Here is an 18,496-nt window from a genome sequence, read left to right as displayed (position 1 = left end):
CCCCAGAATCAGCAAGGTGCCCAGTATCAAAGCATCAGAATACACAGCACAGAAGACATGGTTAATACAAGGGTGCAGCAAGAGCCCTCCTCCTGGTGCTGTGACACTGTGAGAGGCCTGGAATTGAGGGTAAGAGCAGAGTAAGAAGCACATAAGAAGCTGATTATCCCCTTTCTGCTGGTTTATCTGGGTAGAGTCAGTCTCTTTCCATCTTTTGCAAATCCATACTGGCTTCCTCCGTTTCTTCAGTTGCCTCTTTTGTAAAATGGACATATTAATCTTTCCCTAGAGAGGCTTTTGTCATTGGAATGTCCACGTGGCACAGAGAAAGTACTCAATACACAGCATTACGTGTACCTCACGTGGTAACTGCTGCAGTCACCATCGTTGCCTATGCCCCACAGCTCATCACCCACTTTTTCACCTTTGCCAATTGGGCATCTGTCCACTTCACGTCTCTTGAAGGCTGTCATCGATGTGTCTATAAGACCAGATCTGCGTTATTCTCTATTTTGGCCACACGCTTTGAAGGAGAGGTTGTCCTTTTGTCTGTATCTAAAGAGGAACAATTGGGAGGGTGAGAGGCTGGACATCATTTCCTGTGAGGATGCTTAAACAAACATCAGCTGTTGAGGATGGACAAGAGAGGACTTGAAAGATGAGCATGAACGGGGGTTGCACTAAAGCCACCTGCCTCATGAAGGCGCAGGATGTCCCCAAGCAGTGAGGACCAGGCCTGACGGGGCAACGGTAGGAGATGAATTTCAGCTCAATGAGAAGGAACTGTCTGTTCCATGGGAATGGGACAGACAGAATGTGACCCCCAGTTCGCTCCCTCTGGTGACCCTCTGAGTTAGGAAGGACAGTTATCTTCACTCTCTCTCAGCTAAGAAGCTGAGGCTTAGAAAGTTGAGAGGACATTCAGGATCACACGGCAAAGGTAACAAAGTCCACCCAGAATCCAGTTCAAACCTTCACCACTGACATGTCCTCATTTCCTCTCAATGTCCACCAGGGCTGCCACCCTCACCACCTATTGTGGAGACTGCTCAGGGCAGTGTCCTGGGAAAATACGTCAGCTTGAAAGGATTTGCACAGCCTGTGGCCGTCTTCCTGGGAATTCCTTTTGCCAAGCCTCCTCTTGGATCCTTGAGGTTTGCTCCGCCGCAGCCTGCAGAGCCATGGACCTTCGTGAAGAATACCACCTCTCACCCTCCCATGTAAGTTGGGAGTGTGGCTTTTGGCATCTTTCAGTGGGGATGTTAGTCTCAAAGGGATGCAGGAAGGAGCCAAGGCAATCTTCTGAGTGGCTGATACTTTGTTCTGGAATCCTCAAGATACTGTAGATCCTTACCAGCATTCCAGAATTCTCACAGCACTGTAGAGCCTTTATTCAACCAATATTTCTGGAGCACCTCCTGTATGTCAGCCGTGTTCTAGTTTCCTGAGATCCATCAGTGAACCAAAAAATGATCCCACCCTCATGCAGCTTGCCTTTGTAGCAGGGAAAGACAGATCCTGAGCAATATGCAAGGTAACAGATTATATGATATGTAAGAATAGGCTAAGTGGTTTGGAATAAAACAAGGAGTTGAGCAGTGATGGGGGTCGGTCAGAAGTAATGATTCTGTGTATTCTCCTGTCTTGATCTTTGCTGCAGCTGGGGAGTGAGGTGGGCCAGGAGGTGTGCGGGTAGGGAGTCTTTGGGGTATTGCCAGTTCCTAACTCCCAGGTGTGACTGCTGCCTAGTAAGGAGGAGAGCAATGGTTGGTGTGTCCTACTCACTATGTCCACGTTGGGCAAAGAAGTCAAAGCCGTCCCTAGAACACCTAGGACATCTACATGGGTGGATCTCTAGGGATTTCCAGGATCTGTCTCTTGCCGCTAGTTTCCACCCTTAGGTGAGGTCCAGAACCACGTCATTAACACAACGAATGATGCATCTGTCACTCCTTTCACTTAGGGAATTCCTCAGGTTTTAGGAACTGCTTGCAGGAAATAGGAAGACCAAAGATATATTTCTTATTATATCACAGTATCATATCACACAATAAAGATACTTTTTTGTTTTTTTAACATAATTTAAAAATTCTATTTATTAAGTCTTTAATTGGCTGCGCTAGGTCTTTGTTGCTGCACGTGGGCTTTCCCTAGTTGCAAGGAACAGGGGCTACTCTCCAGCTGAGATGCGGAGGCTTCTGTTTGCGGTGGCTTCTCTTGTGAAGCACTGGCTATAGGGCTGTAGGGCTCGGATTCAATCGTTGTGCACCCGGGCTTTGCTGTCCCACGGCATGTAAGAGCATCCCAGGCCAGGGAGCAAACCGATGTCCCTGCATTGCAAAGCAGACTCTTAACCATTGGACCACCAGGGAAGCCCAATACAGATACTTTGGATGTCTGCTTTGCTCATTTGTATCATGAACATGGTTATATGTCATTACATGTCACAGCCTGACATTAGATTACACTGGGTATAGAGGTATAGCTTATTTACCCAGTCTCTTATTTGGGATCATTAATTTCTTCTTGATATTTTTGATAACATCATTAGCACTGTGATGAACATCCTGTAGCCAAACCTTTATGCACATTCACAGTAATTGGGGCTAAGTTCCAAGAAAATGACATTTCTGAGTAAATGAGTATCACCTTTAGTTAAATTTCCTTTCAGAAATGTTCCAACTACACTCTTTCCATTAATATATGAAAACTTTCATTCACTAGACCCTAGCCAATGCTTGAGATTATTAAAAAATGTTTTGGCTATTGGATAGGCAAAATAATAATAATTATTAGCATCATAATTATTTATATAATTTTAGAGTTATTCTGCATTTATCTCAATACTAGTGACGTTGAACTCTCTTTCCCATTTATTTTTTATTTTCCCCTTTTATGAATACTATATCCCCTTGCCTTGGTGATCTGGGGAAAGCTCCCCCGGATGGAAATCAGAAGGGTCTCTTTGGGGCTATGACAGTCCCTTGATGGCTATGTCATCCAAGCACCTCAGTACTGGGGGCCGCCATGCCTGCTTTTTGGAAATCTGGAAATGTGGTTTATAATGTCCTCAGAAACATAAGCAGTGCATAGTCTGACTCTTCCTGGTCATGTGATCTTGGGCAGGTTCTGTAACGTCTCTGTGCCTCAGTTTTCTCAACTGTACATTGGGAACAATAATAGAACCCATATCATGGGTCTGACCTGAAGAATTTTTAAAATAATTTTATTTATCATTTATTTTTGGTTGTGCTGGGTCTTTGATGCTGTGTGGGCTTTATCTACTTGCAGATGGCGGGTCTACTCTCTAGTTGCAGTGAGTGGGCTTCTTGTTGCAATGGCTTCTCTTATGGAGCACCGGCTCCAGGGTGCTCAGCTTCAGTAGTTGAGGCTCCCAGGCTCTAGAGCACAGACTTAGTACTTGTGGCTCACAGGTTTAGTTGCCCCGTGGCATGTGGGATCTTCCCAGATCAGGGATCGAACCTGTGTCTCTTGCACTGGCAGGCAGATTCTTTACCACTGAGCCACCAGGGAAGCCCCTGATCTGAAGATTTTCTGGTTGTTGAGTCCATAAGTTATGTCTGAATCTTGTCAACCCCATGGACTGTGGCTCATCAGGTTCCTCTGTCCTCCACTATCTCCTGGACTCAAATTCATCTCCCTTGAGTCAGTGATGCTATCTAACCATCTCATCCTCTGCCACCCCCTTTTCCTTTTGCCTTCAGTATTTCTCAACATCAATTTCTTTTCCAACAAGTTGACTCTTAGTATCACACGGTCAAAGCATTGGAGTTTCAGCACCAGCAACAGTCATTCCAATGAGTATTCAGGGTTGATTTCCTTTAGGATTGACTGGTTTGATCTCCTTGCAGTCCAAGGGACTCTCAAGAGTCTTCTCCAGCACCACAATTCAAAAGCATCAATTCCTTAGCCTTTAGCCTTCTTTATGGACCAATTCTCACATCTATACATGACTCCTGGAAAAGCCATAGCTTTGACGATATGGACCTTTGTCAGCAAAGTGATGTCTCTGCTTTTTAATATGCTGTCTAGGTTTGTCATAGCTTTCCTTACAAGGAGAAGTGTCTTTTAAATATTAAGTATTGCCTGTTACCACTGTTGGATCTTTCAGATCCTTTATTTGGGCAATGCATAACACTTGACAAGATGAGCTGACAGAATCTTAGCATGTCAGTGCTGCAAGACCCTTATAGAAATCATTCCCCTCACTTAGACATGGCAGACTGGGACCCAGAACAGGGAAGGAACTTGCCCAACGTCACCCAGCATGTAAGTGGCAGAGGCAGAACTAGAACCAAGTTCTCCTAATTTTGCACCACAAATATTTTGCCCTTGGCCTGTTGCATGCCTTAAATGATGGCCAACACAATGGCTTCTCACTGTTTTTGGAAGTCTCCCGTGAACTGGAACTCCTGGTTGACCTGTAGAGGAGAGTGAGCACCCTGCACTCGCTATGCATCATAGAGCCAGCTGTGACCAGGGCATGCAGGAAATGATCTACTTCCAGGCTCATAAGTAGCATCTTCTTGACACAATGCATTCTGAAGTCTCCTGAAAGGGGGAGGTGCCAGGCCTTCTCATTAGTCCTCTCCCCAGAGACCTTGGTGAGCCCTAGAGCCCCCTATCCTGACTCCCCCCTCCCTACCCCCAGGTAGCCTCCTACCCATTCCAGTGTCTGGAATCTGGTAAGACAGCTTTGTTTACAGGCCTAATTCTCCCACTCCAAGACAGGAGACATCTCCTTGGTCATCTGTGATTGCACATCAGGAGTTCTTCTCTTTCCTTGCCCCTCCCAGGTGCTCCCAAAGCACAGTGTTGGCGGAAATGTCCTCAGACCTCATTAGCAACGGAATGGAGAGTGTTAAGCCTGAATTTTCTGAAGACTGTCTTTACCTAAATATTTACACCCCTGCTGACCTGACCAAGAGAAGCAAGCTGCCGGTAAGCACTGGGAACCCCTGGTCAAGACTGGTATAGACTAGAAGGGGATGAAGGGGGTGTTAAGGAGGGGTGTCTTGGGTCAAGGGTCTTCTGGGGCCCCAGGGCTTTCTTTAGCACCATGGCCAAACCTGACATCAGGGAGCGCAGGTTGCCCACACCTGTGTCCCCTCGGCCAGAGTAGGGCCCCTGGGGGAGATGGCTGCACATCTGTAATGCATATTTGAATTTTTCTGATGTCTCTCATGCTAATAGATGGACAAGAAGGATGACTTGTAATTGCTAGGTTAGGAATCTGATACCCAGAGTAGGTAAAACATAATTTCCACTTAAGTTACAGCTGGAAGGAACCTTGGAGATAAACCAACAAATCAACCCTTCCTTTACAGACAGAGAAACTGAGGCCCAGTGAGGGGAAGGGGAGGTCACAGAGGAGGGTTGGCAGGACTGGAGCACGGGGCCCCTGGAATAGTTGGGAGCTCTCTGACACAGGCTAGCAGAGGAGCCTGTGTGTGGCCTTTCCTCAGCACAGAGAGACCCTCTCTGACAGCTATCTGTGTCACAGGTTGGGGGGCAGAGCCTGGAACAACAAGGTTGCACTTTCCTTTGCTAACTATCAAGATTTTCTTGTAGTTAATTTCACTTCCTAATTGCCTTTGGCCCAGGCTAGTGATGCAGTGTGTCAGCATTTCCAGAATAAATGGAGCCCAGAGACAGGGAAGCCTTCCAGACTCAGGTTGGAGGGTGGGGCTGGTCTGCTAGAAAAGGAGGGGTCAGTGGGGGTAGAGACAGGGCTGGGCGCACCCAGCCATCTCCCAGGAACACCCCTGGCATGGTGCCCAGATGTGGAGGAGGGTGTCTGAACTTGGGACTAGAAGCCTGAAGAAGTGGGGACAATTGATCACTCATGCATTCATTCACTTGCCTGTGACATACTTAGTGCTCCCACACATGTACTAGAAGTGGGGATGAAGAGAAAAGAGGAACGTAGAACTATGACCACACAGCCCCTGCCTTTGAGGATGGGCACCGAGCTGGACTGGCTTCTTCAGCAAATCACTGCTGACCAGCCCTTGGCTCAGCCTGGACTCAAGAGATGACTGCAAACTCAGTCTCTCCACCCGGAGGCAGTCAAGGATCGGAGGTGTTGGAGGAGCAGGGGCTCTGGGAGCCGAGGCTGGAGAACCTCTACTGTGGACACAGACTCTGAAACTGCAGAGTCTGGGTGTAAATACTAGTTCTGCCTTTTACTGCCTGAGAGACCTGGCTCTGTTTCCTCAAATCAGGGATAATCACATGTGAGTTTTCAGTGATGAATATGAAGATTTATGGCAGTGTCTGGCACAGCACAGGAGGCAACTTCCTGATGCATTAGTTAGAGTGGAAGGGAAGGAATTCCTCATGCCCCAGAAGCCAACATACTGCACCATGGCCATTGGCTGCTGTGTGCTGGGTGGCTCAACATATGGACTCTGCAGCCAGACTGCCTGGGTTCAAGCCTGCCTCCACTGCCTAGTAGCTGCATGACCTCGGTGGTTAAGTGCCCCCGTTTTCCTGTCCATGAAACGGGATAATAGTAGTCCCTCGTTCATGGATGAGTTATTTTTAAATGCTTAAAATCATACTTGGCACATAGTTCATGCACGAGTCCTTCAAATTTTTTGTTAACAAAATCATTATAATATTTACTTTAGCTATTCTCACTTTCTTGCTATGTGAACTCCTTAAATTGGCGGACATGCATTATGAATGGCCTCAATTCTTACCACAGTCCCTGGCGCCTAGTAGGTTTTCAGATCACATTCATCAAATAGTTGAAGACTTCTTGGAGGAGGTGGTTTTTAGGCTGGGCTTTGGAGGATGGGTGAGATTTGGGGAGCAGAAGGAGGCAGTAGGAAGGTATATTAATATGAGGTACCACCCAGGGCATAGGCTTCTTGACATGATCATTCATTCACAGGAGAAGTTTAATTCACCACACAAAAGGTAACTAAGATGAAGCTGAAACAAGCTTCTAACCAAGGGCTTCTGCATGCTGAGTGTGCTGAGCTGGGTGAGGGGTCCAGGAGTGAGGGTGGTGGGAGTGTTGGGGAGGAGATGATGCATGAGCCTCGGCTGTTCCCATGATGATGTTCTGAGCATGAAGAGTGCTGAAAGCAGGTGGCCCTGGGGCAGGGGAGACAGACAGGGGCAGCCAGGGTGCCCTGAGTTGGGTGGTGACCTGGGCCGCAGCTGGAGAACGGGTAGGTGACCAAACCAGATAGCCTCTGAGGTCTTCCCCAGCTCTGCTTCCTATAACCTGTGTGGTGCATCCCCCCATCCAGGTGATGGTGTGGATTCATGGAGGAGCTCTGCTGATGGGAGGAGCATCAATCTATGATGGGCTGGTCCTCTCTGCCCATGAAAACGTGGTGGTGGTGACCATTCAGTACCGCCTGGGCATCTGGGGCTTCTTCAGGTAAGACCCTGGACTCTCCTGGTGGCAAATTGTCCCCAGTGTAGGGGTGCTAGGACCCCACTCTGGTCACGCAAGCCCTCAAGGGGATCCTTGCTAGGCTCCCTACTATGACATCTGGGTCCCCTCATAACTGGGCTCCACCTACATTCTCATTCCCCACCCACCCTGGTCCACTTACTTCTGAGCTCTTACACATAAAACACCTAATCTACCTGAGAAACTCCTATTATTCCTACAGAGCCCAACCCATTGTTATCTCATCTGAACTACTTATCTCTTTTTCACTGTGCTGCCTGGCATGTTGCCCTATCTCTAAGATGACAGTTACCTTGCAGCACAGCCCTTAGAGGCTCACACATCTTATCTCCTGGGAAGTAAATGTATATCACCAAGTGTGAAATAGATGACCAGTCCAAGTTCAATGCATGAAGCGGGCACTCAAAGCCGGTGCAGTGGGACGACCCAGAGGGATGGGATGGGGAGGGAGCTGGGGGGGGCTCAGGACGGGGGGACACATGCACACCCGTGGCTGCTTTGCGTCAATGGATGGCAGAACCCACCTCAATATTGTAAAGTAATTAGCCTCCAATTAGAATAAATTAATTAATTTTTTTAAAAAAGGAAGGGGCAGATTAATGTGGGAGCTCTGTGAAGCCTTGTAGGTGAAGGAATGGGTGCCTGGAACTGGGAGGTTGTAAGGAGCATCTGACTCCAGGGGTACATCTACTGGGAGGAGCGTTGGGCCCACTCACCCCATTTCCTCCCTGGACTTTGGCACATGCGTGAGTGAAGGCTGAGTCTCCCGCGTGGATTCTCCGAGGACAGGAACCAGGTCTCCAGCAGGCAGTTACTGAGCTTTTCCTGAATGCACTGGCGCCAGGACCTCTTACCCTGAGATGCTGGGGCGTGCACCGGGAGAGGGGTGGTCACCTCCCTGCAAAGACCTGTGGGCCGGGGGAGGGTTGTCAGAGGGGAGTCGTGCCCCAGGACGTGTCCCCTTCACAGAGGCCCCTCAGCTCTTCCCCCACGGCCCGTGTCTGCTGTCAGTGACAGTGTAACTACACAGATTCGCCCCACTTCCCCTTCCCCGGCCTCTCCTCCACCACGTGATTTAGGGTTTCACCCCGACCAGACACCAGACTACTCTGGTCCAGGTCACGTGCCCCAGCATCTCTTGGCCAACCTTGGCAGATCCACACGTGAGCCCTCAGTTCTTCTTGAAAAGCTGACCTCTCTTGGCTCCTGGCCACCTCCTCCCTCATGGGTGCTCCTTCTCAGCTCCTCCCTGGCCCTCCTCCTCCTGTCTCAGCCTCTGTGTGCATCTTCTTCTCTGTCCCACTGATTCCTTGAGTGACCTCAGGGAGCATTTCCAAGCTTCCTACTTTTAGTCCTGTTTCTCCACTGTAGCCCACAAGTACACCATGGAGTGCCTCCTACCTTCCCCATGGGACGTCTGAGGGCACCTCACTCCTCCACAAAGAAATATAACCCTTAACTCCCACTATCCCTCTCTGCAAACCCTCCTTCTCTCCCCACAACAGGGCCTCCTGCTCAGCTATTGGCAAATACACCCTTCCAGTTACTCTGGATAAAAACCTTGTGGTCGCATGAATTCTTCTCTTTTTTTCACTCCCCACATCCAGTCACCACCAAATCCTCTTGGTTCCACAGTAGCCAGAGTGATCATTTAAGACATAAATGAAATCTTGTCATCTCTGCAATGGCTCCCCGTCTTACTTACAACGACATGGATGTCCTCACCCAGACACTCAGGACCCTCTGTAGCTGCATGTCCTAGACTCACACTTTTGTTCACTGGACCCCAGGGACTTTGCACTTGCTGTTTCTTCCACCAGGTATTCCCTTCTTTGGATATTTGTCAAGTCCATGTGCTCATAGGAAATGCTCAATAAATAGATGAAGGATGGATATGTAGAGCCCTACGGCAGAATAGGATGGAAGGAGATGAAGACCCCGTGTCAGGGCTGTGGGAGCCCAGTGCTTTCCAGAAGGCTCACCTGGACCCCCAGCCCCATCTCTGGTCCTCAGGGCCCTGCCGGGACATCTCTGCTCCCAACCCCACCCTGTTCTCTCACTCACAGCACAGGGGACGAGCACAGCCGCGGGAACTGGGGCCACTTGGACCAGGTGGCCGCGCTGCGCTGGGTCCAGGAGAACATTGCCACCTTTGGAGGGGATCCAGGCTCTGTGACCATCTTTGGAGAGTCAGCAGGAGGGGAAAGTGTCTCTGTTCTTGTAAGTCTTCCTGGCCATGAGGTGGCTGCTGATGTGACCCCTTGCAGACCAGCCCAGCTCGTCCTGGGACCTTTGTTTCAAGACCTGGATTCAAGGCTGACCCAACTCTGTGCAACATCAGATGGTGGAGAGTTAACGGCCAGACTCCCCTGAGCCCCTGGGAAGCTCAGGGCTCAGCTGAGCCTCCGGGGCCGTAGCTGTAGCCACAGCTGCGACAGACACATTCTTCCTGACCTGTGTCGGTTGAGCTCATCCTCTCCTTCTTAATCATTTTAACGTTAGGACACTTTTCAAAGTTTAACTTCTCTTGGAAAATAGAGGTGGGTGTAAATTATTAATAAGAGTAGGCAACTGTAAAGATGGACAGAGTGTTGTTATTTGGCTTGAAACCAATTCAGGAGGATGCAAGCACTAAGAACAGGGTGGGGCCCCCTCTGAGGGCATCTGGTGGCTTGTCCATGCCCAGCAGGGAGGGCAGCAGCCTCTGGGGCTGAGGGATGGAGCTGGGCTGGGGGAAGGAGAAGAAGAAGAGGGATGTGGATTGGACAGGTGACAAGGGACACAGACGGGACCTGGGAGTGTGGTGTGGGGAGTGCTAATGAGGGAGACGCCAATGGAGGCAAAGATGGAAAGTCAGATTAGAAGGGCCTGGGAGCTGTGAGAAACCTTCCAATTACCTCACTATTGAGCACTATTACTGTATTTTTAAAACATGTGGGATCATACTTGAATATTCAGAGAAAACTATTTTATATTTTATAAAATGGAGAAAAAAGAAAATCATAGATAACCACCCCCCCCAAATAAAAATTCATCCACAATCCCATTAGCCAGTGGTTCCCACCATGGACAGTTTCGTTTTTCCAGTCTTTTTTCCATGCTGCTGTGCTGTCCTGTGCTTGGTCGCTCAGTCATGTCCAACTCTTTGCAACCCTGTGGACTGTAGCCCACCAGGCTCCTCTGTCCACGGGGATTCTCCAGGCAAGAATACTGGAGTGGGTTGCCATGCCCTCCTCCAGGGGATCTTCCAGACCCAGGGACTGAACCCAGGCCTCCTGCACTGCAGGCAGATTCTTTACCGTTTGAGCCCCCAGAGAAGCCCTTTCCCCATGAATCACCCGACCTATCATCTATCTGTATCTATGAGTTTTTAAACAGAAAAGCTCCCTTTCCATTATAGCGTATATGTTTCCCTAACCATTAGTTATAATTTCTTATGTTTTGTGTGTATGGTCATGAGTATTTCCTGGTAAGAATGAAAAATACCTTATTTACCCAATGTCATGTATTAAAACCTTGTGTTATTTCCACTCTTTACTGTTATAAATAACATGAACATCTTAGAGATTTTTGTTTGCCTCCAGAGAATTTTCCTTAAAAGCAATCCTGAGTAATGGAAATGGGAAATCAGAACTGTGTGTTTAAATAGATGCTAGAAATTTCCAGCTGCCTTTCAGATACTTTGAGTGCTACGATCAGTGCATGCCTCACTCTGTACGCCTGGTTCCCTCTAGGAGAGGTTTTCTTGGAGAAGCTGGACCCACCGGTCTCTCTAGGGAACAAGGTCAGTCAGGTCAAGCAAGGACCTGCCATGTCCACTGAACCCCACGGTCTCCATGGGAACAGGCCAGGACAGGGCTATGGATGGGTAGATCTCTTGAAGACCCCACTCCCCGTGAGCCTAAACTCCCTTTCTTGCCACTCTCCTCCCAGGTTTTATCTCCCCTGGCCAAGAATCTCTTCCACCGGGCCATCTCAGAGAGTGGCGTTGCCCTCCTTCCTGGCCTGGTCAAGAAGGACTCTAAGGCTGAAGCTAAGGTAGGTCTCACACTGGACTGTCCCTACAGCATGCTCTGCTCTGCTGAAGTTGTCGGGGCACTTTCTTACCACAGCGTCTGGCTGACATCCTCAAAATATCATAGAAGTGAGGGTGGCTGACCAGGAAGGGTGAGGACACACCCCGCCCCACCTCCCGGTTCTCCTGCTAAACAAACTGGGGCAGAGAGCAGAAGTACTTGTCACAGTCAGCCGGTGACGAGGGCAGAGCTGGACTCGGGCTCATGACTCTGGACTGCCAGCCCCGGTGCACTTTGCCCTGACCATGCGTCCCGACGTGTGCCAGGTGTGGTGCGGGGCTGCACAGTGGGCAACGGCCTGTCATCTGTGTTGCCTCCCTCAGTGTCTGAGTCTGCTGAGCTCATTGGGCTCATGTGAGGCTGGAGTGGATTTTCCCTGGGGGCTTGAAACTGGGGTAGGTTCCTGGAGCATTCATTCATTCATTCACTCAACAATTAGTTTTGATATAATGTGACATCTGGCAACCTCATGAAGCTTCTATTATAAGTTAGGAGATGGAGTAATAATTATACAGCCGCAAAACTTATAAAACAACAACAACAAAAAAAAACTTATAGAACGTCAACTGTGAAGAGCAATGGAGAAGAGGTACCTGATGTCAAAAGAATCCAAAAGGAGCACTTAGTCCAGTGGGTAGGGAGAGGTTATCAGGAAAGGCTACTGGAGAGAATAGTGATCAACAAGTTGAGATGAGAAGGATAAGCAGTAAATTACTTGGTAAGAAAAGAATATCCAGGAAGAGGGAACAGTGTCCTGTGTCCTGTGGCAGGAGCAGGTGTCTCAAGTGAGAGAGTGAGGAAGGCCAGTGTGGCCAGGGCAGAAAGTGCAGACAGGACCTGCAGAGAGCTGAGGATGGGGCCATTGGCAGGGCTACACTACATAGGACCTCGTGGGGACCTTGTCTTTATTTGGAGAATGTTAGGAAGACAGGGAAGGGTGAGCAACACGAAGGCCCTGCTGAGGAGTGTGCCTCAGAGAGTCAGTGATGTGGAGCGTTTTGGTCAGGCTGGTTTGGTGGAGGGGTGGGGGCAGCAGCCACACTTAAAGGGAGGAATCTAAGATTCTTATTCTTGCCCTACCTCCCTCTCTCTCTCTCTCTCTCTCTCTCCCAACTCTGTCCACTACTTCCGGTCATTTCATTTATTCAGCAAACATCTACTGAGCTCTGATTGCATGTCAGACACTGGACCAGGCTCCAGGCAGCCCTCTCCAGGGTCCCACCATCCCGGCTCCTGACATCTCCAGCATCTTCCCCTCTGGCTTCACTTTGCAAGTGACTGCCCTGAGGCCACATGACTGATAATTGGATGAGCCAAGTTTCAAATTAGACAGTGGGATCCTGGATTCCACGTTTTTAAGCTCCATACCCTGATGCCTGTCTTCAGTTTCAAGAATATTGTGCCCATTTTAACAGACATAAAGTAACAGTGCTGAGGCTGTGTAATTGGCATGACTGGGACCCAGGACCCATACAAATTGGTCTGGAACATTTGCTTTTTCTATCTTCTTCTTCTTCTTCTTTGCTTTTTTTTTTTTTTAGTGTTTTAAACTTTAATTTAATTTAATTTTTTTTTAATTTATGTATTTATTTTTTACTGTGCTGGGTGTTTGTGCTGTCTGCAGCCTTTCTCTAGTTGTGGTGCACAGGCTTCTCACTGTGGTGGGTTCTCTTGTTACAGAGCACGGGGTCTGGGATGTGGGGGCATCAGTAGTTGTGGCCCGTGGCTTTAGTTGCCCCATAGCAGGTGGAGTCCTCCCAGTCCAGGGATCGAACCCGGATGCCCTGTATTGGCAGGCGGATTCTTAACCACTGGACCACCAGGGAAGTCCTGGCCTGGGGTGTTTTCTGCTACCACGGGCTGCCTTTAGAAATTGAGGTTGGGACAGAACACCTCGGTACTGATGGAGGGAAGAGACGTGGCTCTTGATTGCTGTCACCTGTGGTCTCTGTAGCGAATTGCTGCCTTTGCTGGGTGCAAAACCACCACCTCGGCTGTCCTTGTTCACTGCCTGCGCCAGAAGACAGAGGACGAGCTCTTGGAGATAACGCAAAAGATGGTAAGTGCATCCATTCTCTTGGACAAACAAGCCCCCCACCCTGGAAACATGGCTGCAGGCTTCACCATTTCATCTTCAGTCCTCTTGCCCTAGAAAAATCACCTGGGATAGTTTCTCACCTCCCAGGAGCAGTGTCGGCCTCTGGATCTGATTGGGGAACTGTTTTTCTTTATTATTATGGAATATCTCAAACTTCAGCAAAGTCAAAAAAAGAACGAAATGAAGAATAATCCTCTAGATCTATCAAAACTTATTTTTTCTATTCTCATTTTTAGATATATTTTTAAAACTTAAACATTGTATATTTCAGAGGTAACTACCATCCTGAACTTTAGGGACAGAAATATGAAAAACAAATATTTTGGGGAAGATTATCACAATTTCTCTAAGTTAACTTAGAAACCAATTTATTTTTAAGCCAATGGTGGGCCACTTTTCTAGATTTTTTAAGACTCTGCCTCAGTTGTTATTCTAGGAAAGCTATACATCAAACCATTAATCCATCCAACCATCCATCCATTTATTCATCTATCCATCTATCTTATCATGCCTCTATCCAGTCCACAAATCCATTCAAAGTTTTTCATTCATCTGTTATTAATTGTCCATGCACCATCCAGGCACCGATATCGTCACTCCATCATCCATCCGTCCAAAATCAGGGATCCATCCATAACCCATCTGCGAGGTGTCATCCATGTATCCACTTGTCCATCTGACTCACCAGTACTCCACGTACTGACCACTTCATCCATCCATGTATCTATGTTAAGTGTGTGGGGAGGGAGGGGTGGTAACAGGGAGGGTGATGGGAACGTGAATCGGATATATAGTCCCTGCTCACAAGGAACGTTCCAGGGAGAAACACACCCACACACTTTGTGGGTTCTGTATGGTAGGAATACAGAGAGGGGAAGTGTTTGTTATACTAAGCAAGGATGCTTCACAGGGAAGGTGACCTGTGAGGCTTGATGGATGTCTGTGGCAGTCTCTCATCACAGAGAAGCCACAGCAGGACGGACACCCGGAAATACAGCACCAGCACCAATAGAAACTATCCTCTGTGTCGGGGAGGGTTTGAAAGAAAGCCCAGAGTAACCGAAGCACCTGGGCTCTCTGTATGGACTCCGTAGGGTATTCCTGGACCCCCAGAAACAAGTCTCTAACACTGGACTCTGATCTCTTTCCAGTGTGGCCTTGGGACTTAGATCCTGGCTTCTCAGGCTCACATGATGTGACCAATATATTCAAAGAATGAAAATACAACTGCTTTCTAATACCTGAAAGGATGTAAATTTATTTCAGCACCTCTCAATCTGGCACATGAGGTCGAGTTTATAAAGGGAGATTGGTTGGGGAACACATGTAAATCCATGGCTGATTCATGTCAGTGTATGGCAAAAACCACAACAATGTTGTAAAGTAATTAGCCTCCCACTAATAAAAATAATTGGGGGAAAAATTTTTTTTAAAGAGAAAAGAATTAATTAAATAATTAAAGGGAGATTAGTGACTTTGGTTAAACCCGGAGCCTCTATAATCCTCCTGAGTTTCCTGAGATCATGTGGAAGTGTTTCCATGATTACCTTCTCTCGCTAACACACACACACACAGACACCCACACACACGGATACATGCACCTGGATTGCAGGGCTACAACACATAATGGAGAGACCGTTTTTGGTAACCTCATATATCCTGGTCAGGCCTGTTAGCTACAGTGTAACAATAAAGTCAGTACAGTCATGGTAAACTTACCACAAAGAGAATTTTCGGTGACTTTGTATGAGTCAGGATTTTCCAACGCAAGATGAGAAAACTCATCTCAAAGTGCTTTGAGAAGAGAGAGGAATATGTTGTGACTGAATCTTCAGGTAACTCACTGACAAGTCCAAGAGTTGATGGCTTCAGGCATGGCTGGATCTGGATGCATGTATGGTGTTATTAAGAATCTGTCTCTATCCCTCAGCATTTGCCTTTCTGTGTTGGCTTCGCTCTTAGGCAGATCTGGCCCCTAGGGATTTAAACAACAATACTCTAGTCTTACATCCTATCTGGTTAGAAACCCTCTTTCCCATCAACTCCAGCAAAAGTTTTGGGTAAACTCTATTGAACGGACATGGGCACGTGTCCATCCCTGAATTAATCTCAGTATTCAGGGATTTGGTACACCTGAGGTCACATACAGATGCCTGTAATCATGGAGTGAGAGTAGGGAAGAGGGGGTCCCCGAAAGGAAAATCGGGGTGTTGTTGCCTGGAGGAACAAGAAGGGGAAACGGGTGGAGGGCAGGGCAGGCACCAACAACAGTCCTCTGGGAGCTCCCCTCCCCCATCCCACCCCTGCATCCTGAGCTGGTGCCCAGGGGAGGGAGTCCTGCCCGCTTCCTTTCAGCCCAGCCAGGGAGGCGCCAGGAGGGAGCACTTGGTACCTTTGGGCACAGCTCACAGAGGTCAACTTTCCTCCCAGGAAGCCTCCTCACCACAACCTCTGTCTTTGTCTTCACAGAACTTTTTCATTCTTGATTTCTTGGGAGACCCAACAAAGGTAAGGACCTTTGGTTTCTTAATTATGGGTTTTAAGTCTTGACACCTTTAAGCTCCAGTTACATATGAATGACAGAATTCTCCCATGCAGAGCCATAGTAGCTCCTTGTGTTTCTTGGAGAGGGATAGAGTGCTGTCCAGGTGGCCGGGCAGGAGACCAGTCATCAGACTAGAACCCAATACTCTGACCCCCAGGCCAGTGCTCTCCATCGTCAACACTGTGTCCCTGTCCCTAACCAGCCCATGGTCTTGTTTACATTCCTAATATCACCCTGTTGGAAGAAAGAAGGTGAAGGAGAAACCACTGCGGCGAGTGGAGATGACTGGGGAAGGGGCTCTTCAGGAGCCTTCACAAGGAGCCTGGATCGCCTCCTGGGGGGTTTCAGGTTGACTGACTGTGCAAGTCGCACTGTTTGCAGGGATGTGGGGAAAGGAGCCATGAAATTCAGTCCTCAGGACACCACCCTCCTCCCAGCCACGTGGGAAAGTCCAACAGCAGCCTCCCATCTCCTTCATCTCCTCCCACCTTCCAACGCTTCCTTCACCAGGTTCTGGTGGCATTGCTTCTGTGGCATCTCAGTCCTGGCCTCTCTGCAGACTCCCTGGGGAGTCTTATCTTAAAAGGTGTAGAGGATCAAAGGAGACTTAGTCAGTCAACAAAGTGGTTTCTTTTAAGTATAGTTGATTAGCAATGTTCGGCTGGTTTCTGGTATATAGTGAAATGATTCAGTTATACATACATATGCACAAACTTTTTAATATTATTTTCATTATGGTTTTTTATAGGATATTGAATATAGCTCCCTCTGTTGGGGCTTGTTGCTTATCTCTTTTATATATAGGATTTGTATCTGCTAATTCCAAACTCCTAATTTGTTCCTACTCGGCCCCTTTTCCCCTTTGGTAACCACAGTTTGTTTTCTGTCTGTGAGTCTGTTTTGTTTTGTAAATAAGTGTATTTGTGTCATATTTTAGATTCCACATATAAGTGATATCATATGGCATTTGACTTTCTCTTTCTGATTTACTTCACCTCGTATAGTAATCTCCGGGGCCATCCATGTTACTGCAAATGGCATTGTTTCATTCTTTTTCATACCTGAAATATTCCATTGTATATATGTTCCATATCTTCTTTATCCATTTATCTGTCGATGGATATTAGATTGCTTTCATGTCTTGGCTACCGTAAATAGGGCTGTTGTGAACGTTGAGATGCATGCGTCTTTTTGAATTAGAGTTTTCTCTGGATATCTGCCTGGGAGTGGGATTGCAGGGTCATATAATAGTGATATTTTTAGCTTTTGGGGGAACCTCCACACCGTTCTCCGTGGTGGCTGCACAAATTTACATTCCCACCAACAGTGTAGGAGGGTTCCCTTTTGTTCACAGAGATCAAACAAGGAGCTACTTTTTTGTCTTTTTGTTTCATCTCTAATACCACTCACACACCTTCTCATGGTCCTGTTTAGTGCCACCGTTTGCATTCTTGAGTTTTGTGCTGTCAGTTCTGCTGTTTAAAATAATCCCCAACCACGGACAGAAGGGCCGTCTAGTGTACCTAAGTGCAGGCAGCCTACGAAGCGTCTGACTTGTGAGAAATATGAGTAAGAGACAAACTGCCTTCAGGCCTGGGTGACAGTGTTAATGAGTCAACAATGGAGAGCATCCGGAATAAGAAAAGGTTGTTTGCCGATCAGTGCCGTGAGATGCTTAGGAATATGCTAAAGCAACATCTATAGCGTGTGACGAAGCCATGAGAAACAAGCTTTGTTTGTGACTTTATGAGATGAAGGTGGATTTAAAAAAAAAGCATAGTGGGCGGCACTGTTGTGAGGCTGACGGCCAAGGGCTTTACAGTAGCATCGCCCAGGAAACCGCTGAGTCCTTGTGGGCTGTTGTCTTCTTTTCTTTCCCTAGTTCATTCTTCTATTATTTACTTAGTTTTGGCTGTGCTGGGTCTTCATTGCTGCACGGGCTTTTCTCCAGTTGGAGGGCCGTGGTCTCCACAGCGTTGCGGTGTTCAGGCTTCTCACTTCTGTGGCTTCTCTTGTGGAACACAGGCTCTAGGCACATGGCAACATCTGGGCTTATTGCCCCGAGGCCTGTGGGATCTTCCCGGACCAGGGATTAAACCCCATGTGCCCTGCATTGGCAGACATTCTCTTAACTGCGAGACACCAGGGAAGTGTGTCACAGTAACTTCTTAGAGTTAAGTACCACAAATAATGAGAGCTGAATGAGACTGGAAAGAGACATACAGATGTGTGTGTATATATATATATATATATATATATATATATACTTCAAATATATGCACATTATATTATATATTTTTATACCAAATTGACTGAAGATATGC

The 18,496-nt window shown here is 47.7% G+C and overlaps 1 protein-coding gene across 1 annotated transcript in view; it reads left to right on the top strand.

Annotated features, from left to right (window-relative positions):
* The window catches only part of LOC122420760 (liver carboxylesterase-like), a 28,122-nt gene that overhangs the window by 1,168 nt on the left and 8,458 nt on the right, over positions 1 to 18,496 (top strand). Inside the window, exons 2-8 of the mRNA XM_043436205.1 lie at positions 1,016 to 1,220; positions 4,818 to 4,962; positions 7,284 to 7,417; positions 9,520 to 9,673; positions 11,387 to 11,491; positions 13,484 to 13,588; positions 16,097 to 16,135. Of these exons, the coding sequence (XP_043292140.1) occupies positions 1,016 to 1,220; positions 4,818 to 4,962; positions 7,284 to 7,417; positions 9,520 to 9,673; positions 11,387 to 11,491; positions 13,484 to 13,588; positions 16,097 to 16,135 (887 nt within the window). The remainder of the gene's footprint in view (positions 1 to 1,015; positions 1,221 to 4,817; positions 4,963 to 7,283; positions 7,418 to 9,519; positions 9,674 to 11,386; positions 11,492 to 13,483; positions 13,589 to 16,096; positions 16,136 to 18,496) is intronic.

This window comes from Cervus canadensis, chromosome 18 (genome assembly GCF_019320065.1).
Source record: "Cervus canadensis isolate Bull #8, Minnesota chromosome 18, ASM1932006v1, whole genome shotgun sequence".
Lineage (NCBI taxonomy): Eukaryota > Metazoa > Chordata > Mammalia > Artiodactyla > Cervidae > Cervus > Cervus canadensis.
The sequence above is the reverse complement of the archived record's forward strand: the minus strand, read 5'-3'. Positions and strand labels throughout refer to the sequence as shown.